Raw genomic sequence first — 8,633 nt, forward strand, 5'->3', positions numbered from 1 at the left:
TTTGGATTTGGCGAGGAACAGGTCATTGCAGACTTTAGATAGTGCCGTTTCTGTTGAGTGTAGGGGGTGAAAGCCGGATTGAAGCGGATCGAGGATGGCATGAGAGGAGAAAAAATCACCTTAATATTCCCTTATCTCTTGTTTGTCTGTCTTAATTAGATTGTAAGCTCTGTCGAGCAGGGACTGTGTATTCATGTTCAAGTGAACAGCGCTGCATATGTCTAGTAGCGCTATAGATATGATAAGTAGTAGTAGCAAGTAGTAGTACTTTTTAAAAAATGTTGTTCTGGGCTCTCATTGGCCCAGGAGCTAAAATTTACTGGATTTTTCTCCAATCTCACTTTGGAAGTAGAGAAAGACCTCGAGACCCTGTGAGCAGTTACATTATATAACCTGTGAACAGATATATTTCGTGAAATTCCCTGAGACTATCCAGGTAGTGATAAAATGTTTACATAGTCTTATAATTTATCCTTAATCTGTTATCTAATATATGCCGTTATTTTCCATCTGTTTTTATAATTCACTGTTCAATATTTTTATGACAATAAATGTTTTAGTTTATTGACTCTGCTTGCCTGGACTGAGAATTCTGTTGGTTTGTGTGTTGGGTCTGCGTGAGCTTTCTAGGAACTGTGGGACCACTGGGAGCGTGGCCCCACTAACCTAGAAACCACCAGGGATAACTTGACAGTGGGAGACTCAACCAGAGGCGGTTGGGACTCAGTCGGTGGGAGGAGGGTGCTAGTGTAGAGCACATGCCCAGGGTGCAGGCGGACCTGAGCTGTGCTGGGGATAGACCCTCTAAGTGGCTGCAGGATTAGCCCCAGGTGAGTGGCTAGGTGTTTCATGATACCATACTATTGTCAAAATTACTGAAGGATTTTGGCACTCCACCACACTGAATGATTTATATGCGGATGTGATTAAATATTCTTATCTGTACAATCCTAATTGCTCTTTGTGTTTTTGCAATTATCTATTCTCTTCCTTTTTGTTTGTTCATGCACAAAACAAAAATGATCGAAACAGGTTTAACAGAGAACAAACATTTTCTTTTCTGCAAACACCAGCCCAAGATTCTTTACAGAAATAGTTTATTATAAAATTATACAACAAAACCCTCTCAGTAATCCACTGTCCTGTTACAGCCCTCGGCATTGTCAGAGAAGCTATAGTTTACCAGGTTCTATTCAACCAGGGCTACTGAATTTCCAGGTTAATCCCACTGCAGTGTTACATGGCTAAACCCTAGAAGAAAACAAGAGACTGGACAGACATCAGGAGTACCCAGTTTAAAGAACTCACCATGTCCATCTGCTGAGTAAGGAAGTAATCTGTCTCTAAATTATGGCAATGAGCCATCTGAAACCCTTTAAAGCCAAATCTCCGCCTCTTAAACCAAAGCATCCTGCAGAAGAGACTTCGGCTAGAATACACCAGCTCCTTGTAGCTGGAGAGCAATGCCTGCTGGCTGTCTTCAAATGCTTACGTTAGCCTCTTTGGGTCAATTTTCTCCAGGTGAACCAAGGGCTTGAGTTGCTCTGCAAAGCTGCGCATCTCATCAGAGACCGTGTCTTGTCCAGCAGGGGCTACCATACTCAGTTCCACGAGGTAAGAGAGGGAAAGAGGCTCAATGTTATCCGTGTTCCCTGGGATCAGAATGCGGAAAATTTTACACACCACAACCTTCATGATGCCCTTGCGAAAGATGTGTCCTTTGGCAACAAACTCGTGATCCATGCGGAATCCCATCTCTAGGAGAAACTCTGTCAGGTTGTCAGATGTAGCAATGTCCACACAGTTGCGCACCAGGGCATGGCGGTTTTTGTCCCCCATTTCTGGCTGGCCCAGGTATCGCAAGTGCCAGGGGATGCCGGCTTTGTCTATGGAACGCCGTGCCTTCAGAACAAAGGGGCTGGCCTGCTGGCCTTTCAGCAAGAACATCATCTCATGGTCCACAAAGGCCTCGGGCTCCATGTTGTCACACAAACCACGCAGACGATGAAGGAGGCTCTCCAGGCTTTGGTCCAAAACACTTCCTGGTGAGAAACCAATCAGAAAAGCCTTAGCAAGGTAGTAATTGGCATCACCTGCAGCATGCATTAAGGCTTCCATCATTAATTTAGAAGGAAGAGTATTATACTCTACAGTAAGCATCACCAGGCTCGGAGGATGAACAGACTCCAGGACCTGATTACTGCAAAAAGCAGTAGCACATTAGATTTAATGCAGACACATACAAAGAAGTTATTAAAGTTTTTAATCAGAATTAAAAGTATTTTATTATTTTTTTTTTTCCCCACTGCAGCTCATTGCGACTCTGAACAAATCACTTAACCCTTCATTGCCCCAAGTACAAAATAAGTACCTTTATATAACATGCCACCTTTTCTGTGGTTACAATCAAAGCAGTTTACATATCAAATCCTCAACCTGACCTTGATTAGTATCTGCCATCCCCACGGCACAGACCAATCTGACACCCAATCTTCGCTAAACTACTGAAGGGATCCTCAGACATTTAGCGAAGATTGGGTGGCAGAGCCGGTGGGGGCGGGGCTGGTGGTTGGGAGGCGGGGCTAGTGCTGGGCAGACTTCTACAGTCTGTGCCATGGGGGTGGCAGATACTAATCAAGGTCAGGTATACACAAAAGGTAGCATATATGGGTTTGTCTTGTTGGGCGGACTGGATGAACCGTGCAGGTCTTTCTCTGCCATCATCTACTATGTTACTATGTTCCTTTCCCTAAAAGACTGATAAGCTCCGTCCCTCAGATCCAACCTCTCTCCTTTTTCTTTTTCTTTATCTCCAGATCCATTCTCTCTCTCTCTCTTCTATTTCTCCCTCCCATTGTCTGGCACCTCTTCCTCTCTACTACTACTACTTAACACTTCTAAAGCACTGCTAGGGTTACGCAGCACTGTACAGTTTAACAAAGAACGACAGTCCCTGCTCAAAGGAGCTTACAATCTAATGGACAAAATGTGCAGTCAAACAAATTGGGGCAGTCTAGATTTCTTGAATAGAAGTATAATGGTTAGGTGCCAAAGGCGACATTGAAGAGGTGGGCTTTGAGCAAGGATTTGAAGATGGGCAGGGAGGGGGCTTGGCGTACGGGCTCAGGAAGTTTATTCCAAGCATAGGGAGAGGCGAGGCAGAAAGGGCGGAGCCTGGGATTGGCGGTGGTGGAGAAGGGTACAGAGAGGAGGGATTTGTCCTGTGAGCGGAGGCACCGCCTTGGCCATAGATTCCACCAGTGGCCCCTCCAGTTTTGCTCATGGGTCTGCAAATCACTCTCCTCCCCTCACCCAGGGTTAAGCATCTACCCTACCCCTACCCCCCCCCCCCCAGTCTACCTTAAAGGTAGTCTTCTGTTGGTCTCCAGCAATGGCAGCATTGCAAATACACTGCTTGTGACCTGCTCCAAAGCTTTCCCTCTGGCCTGACCCATGTATGCAAAAACAGGAAGTGATGCGAGAGGAGCTGGGACAGGCCAGAGGGAAAGCTTTGGGGCTTTACGTCAGACTTTGATGGTTAATAGATCTTGTTTTCCGGTGGAGACAGGTATAAAAATTCTGGGAGTAGTGTTAGACAGTAATCTCTCTCTTGAGAAACATGTTAGTCAGCTTACAAAGAACGTCTTCTTTTATTTTTTTCATTTGAGATGATTGACTACTACTACTAAACATTTCTAAAGCGCTACTAGGGTTACGCAGCGCTGTACAATTTAACATGGAAGGACAGTCCCTGCTCAAGGAGCTTACAATCTAAAAGACAGGTGTACAATCTAAAAGACAAGTGTAGAGTCCGTCTGATAGGGCATACTATATTTCTCGAAAGGTTAGGTGCCGAAAGCAGCATTGAAGAGGTGAGTTTTAAGCAGAGATTTGAAGATGGGTAGGGAGGGAGCTTGGCGTAGGGGTTGAGGAAGACTGTTCCAGGCATAGGGTGAGGCAAGGCAGAATGAGCGGAGCCTGGAGTTGGCAGTGGTGGAGAAGGGTACTGAAAGGAGGGATTTGTCCTGTGAGCGGAGGTTACGGGTGGGAACATAGGGGGAGATGAGGGTAGAGAGGTAGTGAGGAGCCGCAGACCGGGTGCATTTGTAGGTAAGGAGGAGAAGCTTGAATTGTATGCGGTATCTGATCGGAAGCCAGTGAAGTGACTTGAGGAGAGGGGTGATATGAGTATATCGGTTCTGGAGAAGAATTAGATATTGTTTTGAGCATGCCCAATTTAAAGTGCTTGTGAAAAGCATTAGTCTTACGTCAACTCGATTATTCTAACTTGTTATTTGTGGGTTGTACAAACATTCTTCTCAAGAGGTTGCAGACACTGCAGAACGCAGCAATTAGGCTGCTCTATGCTAATGTTAAGTTAGACAGAGTAACACCAATGCTGATTAGGGCTCATTGGTTGCCTATTCAGGCCAGAATCTACTTTAAAGCTTGGGTTATGATATTGAAGATGGCATGTATTGGGGAGCCATACCATAAACTTTCTCTGATATTTTTCCAATGCACAAAGCTGTTTCTAAGTTAAGCGATTACTTGGCTCTGCATGTACTGTCATTCAAAGTCGTTAGGCATAAAATTACATTTCAGTCTTCTTTTTCCTTTATGGCAACTAAAATGTGGCATGATCTTCCTGTGGATTTTAGATATATTAGTCGTGATATTTTGTTTCGGAAAGTGTTGAAAACGTGGTTGTTTAAGAGCTATCTGCTTCAGTGAATGATATTTTATAGAGATTCTATATATGATTGAGTGATTTTTGTATGTAATGAAAAATGTACATTTTTGTAATTCCCAGGTATACCTGGTATCGTCTTATGTGATCTGCATAGACCTGATGAGGAAATTGTGTAATATACATATTATATTAGTATTAGTGTATGTGCAATGCTGCCACTATGGGGGACCAACGGAACAGCAAATTTAAGGAAGACCAGCGTGGGGGGGGGGGGGGGGGGGGGAGATGCCAGATCGCACTGAGGACAGGGGTTGAGTGAGGAAGAGAGCAGAAGAGATGTTTGGAGGAGACAGGAGATGCTGCAAAGTGATTTTTAAAAATCACAATAATTAATGCATTAGTATTTTTTATTTATTTATACTTGTATCCCACATTTTCCCACTTATTTGCAGGCAAAGATCTGTTATGGCATCGCCATATCAGGTTAGATAATACATTTGGTGTTGTAAAGAAGTTAATGAAGACAAGAGGAATTGTTCAGGTAGCAGTAGTAAGATACATTCAGAGTAAAGTTGGATAGTCGTTTTGTTAAAGTTAGTTAAGGGTTCTCGTGGTAGGCTATGTTAAAGAGATAAGTCTTCAGGGATTTGCGGAAGTTGGTTAATTCATTGATCGTTCTCAGGTGAGTTGGAAGTGAGTTCCAAAGCTGCGTGTTCATATAAGAGAAGCTGGACGCGTGTGTTAGTTTGTATTTTAGTCCTTTACAGCTGGGGAAGTGTAGGTTAAGAAAGGTGCGGGAAGATCTTTTAGCATTCCTGGGTGGTAGGTCTACGAGGTCTAGCATGTAGGTCGGGGCATCTCCGTAAATGATTTTATGGACAGTCGTGCAGATCTTGAATGTGGTACGTTCTTTAAGTGGGAGCCAGTGTAACTTCTTTCTTAGGGGTTTTGCACTTTCGTATTTTGTTTTCCCAAATATGAGTCTGGCCGCGGTATTTTGGGCTGTTTGAAGTTTTTTGATGGTCTGTTCTTTACAGCATAAAGTGCATTGCAATAGTCCAGATGACATTGTACCATTGTACGATTAATTTGCCGACCTTGTGCAAAGTGATATATATGTAGGGAGAACTAATTCTAACCATAGGTATGTAGTGCTAGGTTCCATGTTAGAAATCACCAACCAGGAAAAGGATCTTGGCGTCACTGTGAACAATACATTGAAATCTTCAGATCAATGTGCATTAGCAGTATAAAAAAAAAAAAAAAACGGCAAATGACACACTAGGATTTATTCAGAAAAGAACATAGAATACAACAGTGAATATCACAATGCCTCTGCACAAATTCATGATCATTTTGTGCAGTTCTAGTCACCATAGCCCTAAAATAAAATTTAGCTAAGCTAAAAAAAATGCAGAGAAGGGTTTAAAAAAAAAAAAGGCAGACTACAAATGTAAAACAAAAAATAAAAGGATAATGTACCTTGCAATAAATACTCCATCATATTAATGGTACCGCCAGTAACTGGCATCACTGTGACTGGTGGGGCTTCCATACTGTCTGCCCTAAACAAAAAAAAGAAAAAAAAAATCTGAAACAATAACCGTTACAGCAGCAAGTTACTGATACAGCAAAATGCAGGCACAATGATCAGAAGAATCAATGAACTGTCTGAATACCATCAATTACCCGATCCCAGTACTTTCTGTTTAAGATCCAAGCACAGGGTCTCAACTGAGGCTGAGGCCAACCCCTTATAGGCCTTTTTACTGAAGGCTGAAAACCTGTACAATATGTTAGAACAAGGAATAATTAATGCTCTGCACCTGACCCTCCATTATTATACAATTATGACTAGTGAAAGTTTAAACCCCTTGAAAAAAAAAATCTATGGCTATAAACAATCGTTTATTAGGTAACTTCCTGCCAGACGAGGCAACTGTGCTGGCCCCACTCACTAAGAGTTGCTTGTCAATTAGTTTCAAATGTACCGGGATGGGGGGCTCTGCCAGACCTGATTTTACACAGATATAAACTATCACGAGGGAACAATTTTGTTAACTATTCCACCAACTATGTAACACAAAACTTTATAAGAATAGATATAATTTTAATTTTAACCAAGTCTGATTTTACCCCAATGCTCGTATGAACTTGCAGTTCTGCTTTTCTTAGGGAACTGAATAGAGCCACCAGAACTATGCAGGGAGTTCTTAATCTTTCTACCCTCATCTCCCCTTACGTTCCCGCCCGTAACCTCCGTTCACAGGATAAATCCCTCCTCTCTGTACCCTTCTCCACCACCACCAACTCCAGGCTCCGCTCATTCTGCCTCGCCTCACCCTATGCTTGGAACAACCTTCCTGAACCCTTACGCCAAGCCCCTTCCCTGCCCGTCTTCAAGTCTTTGCTTAAAGCCCACCTCTTCAATGCTGCGTTCGGCACCTAACCCTTACCGTTCGGTGAATCCAGACTGCCCCAATTTGACTGCCCCTATCGGACCGACCGTTCACTTGTCTATTAGATTGTAAGCTCTTTGAGCAGGGACTGTCTCTCTTTGTTAAATTGTACAGCGCTGCGTAACCCTAGTAGCGCTCTAGAAATGTTAAGTAGTAGTATTACATATAGCAGTGATTTAACCAGAGCTGAGATTGTGATGTCATAATGCCTCATTCCACCACTGCCTAAGAGCCAACCTCATCAGTGACGTCACAATGGCTCGACTGTCCTATACTTGGCCCACTTCCCCCCTTAGTGTGAAGAGTTTCAGTCTCTGGTATCCAGAGCTGAGATTGTGATGTCATAATGCCTCATTCCACCAATGCCTAAGAGCCAACCTCATCAGTGATGTCACAATGGCTTGATTGTCCTATATTTGTCTCACTCTTATCTATTAGATTGTAAGCTCTTTGAGCAGGGACTGTCTCTCTTTGTTAAATTGTACAGCGCTGCGTAACCCTAGTAGCGCTTTAGAAATGTTAAGTAGTAGTAGTAGTATTACATATAGCAGTGATTTAACCAGAGCTGAGATTGTGATGTCATAATGCCTCATTCCACCAATGCCTAAGAGCCAACCTCATCAGTGATGTCACAATGGCTTGATTGTCCTATATTTGTCTCACTCTTATCTATTAGATTGTAAGCTCTTTGAGCAGGGACTGTCCCTCTATGTTAAATTGTACAGCGCTGCGTAACCCTAGTAGCGCTCTAGAAATGTTAAGTAGTAATAGTAGTAGAGTGGAGTAAAGCGCAGTAACTCTCTCAACCCTGCCTGGACACTTATAGCCATTTCTGTTCTTTTAGTTAACTATACCCTAGTGCCTTGTGGGATCTGTAGTCTCGGCAGATACCATAACACAAAAAAAGAACCCTGGGTGATGTGCCTGGAAGCTCCAGCAGCAGATATGACAAGTCACACGTTGAGCACCCCCTTCACACGCATTCCGGGGGCCGGGCACTCCTTCCTGCACCCCGGGCCAGCATCCACCCTTTCTCCATCACTTTCTCACTCTCCCCACCACCCACTTCAGACGTCTGGTTCAGGTCACCGGCAGCGATACATACACGCCACTCCGAGCTTTTTTCTGAGCGGGCAGCAGCCGCGTCCCCGGAAACAGGACGTTACGTCAATCAAGGCGGACACAAGGAGTTTGATTGAAAACAGGAAACGGCATAACGTCAAAAGGTTGAAGCCACTGAGGTTGGTCTGTGTGTTTACACGTCCCCGCGCAGCCGTCGTTCTGCGTACACTCAAAACAAGGCAAACAAACTTATGTTGTTGTTGTTCTTTATTATTGGTAGCATTTTTATTTTAATCTCACTTATATTTTCAAATATGCCATCTTGTGCAGCATACGGATGTACACAGAGGAAGTGTATAATAACGGAATAACTTTTCATAGGTAGAAGAGTAGCAATTTGTTATAAATCGTGTTGTCAT

The 8,633-nt window shown here is 43.4% G+C and overlaps 1 protein-coding gene across 3 annotated transcripts; it reads right to left on the reverse strand.

The window, feature by feature from the left end:
- Positions 1-1,080: 1,080 nt before the first annotated feature.
- MED18 (mediator complex subunit 18) lies at positions 1,081-8,342 on the reverse strand. 3 transcript variants are annotated; one of them, XM_030218523.1, is made up of 3 exons: positions 8,258-8,342; positions 6,176-6,258; positions 1,081-2,042 (listed from the first exon to the last, which is right to left on the reverse strand). In XM_030218523.1, the coding sequence occupies exons 2-3, from the start codon at positions 6,246-6,248 to the stop codon at positions 1,489-1,491; spliced, it is 627 nt and encodes a 208-aa protein (XP_030074383.1). In that variant the 5' UTR covers positions 6,249-6,258; positions 8,258-8,342; the 3' UTR covers positions 1,081-1,488. The 3 variants fall into 3 exon arrangements, with proteins under 3 accessions (XP_030074383.1, XP_030074384.1, XP_030074385.1); XM_030218524.1 differs by having other exon boundaries at positions 8,219-8,296; XM_030218525.1 differs by lacking the exon at positions 8,258-8,342 and adding an exon at positions 8,007-8,180.
- Positions 8,343-8,633: the final 291 nt, after the last annotated feature.

This window comes from Microcaecilia unicolor, chromosome 11, assembly GCF_901765095.1.
Source record: "Microcaecilia unicolor chromosome 11, aMicUni1.1, whole genome shotgun sequence".
In the NCBI taxonomy this organism is placed as follows: Eukaryota; Metazoa; Chordata; class Amphibia; order Gymnophiona; family Siphonopidae; genus Microcaecilia; species Microcaecilia unicolor.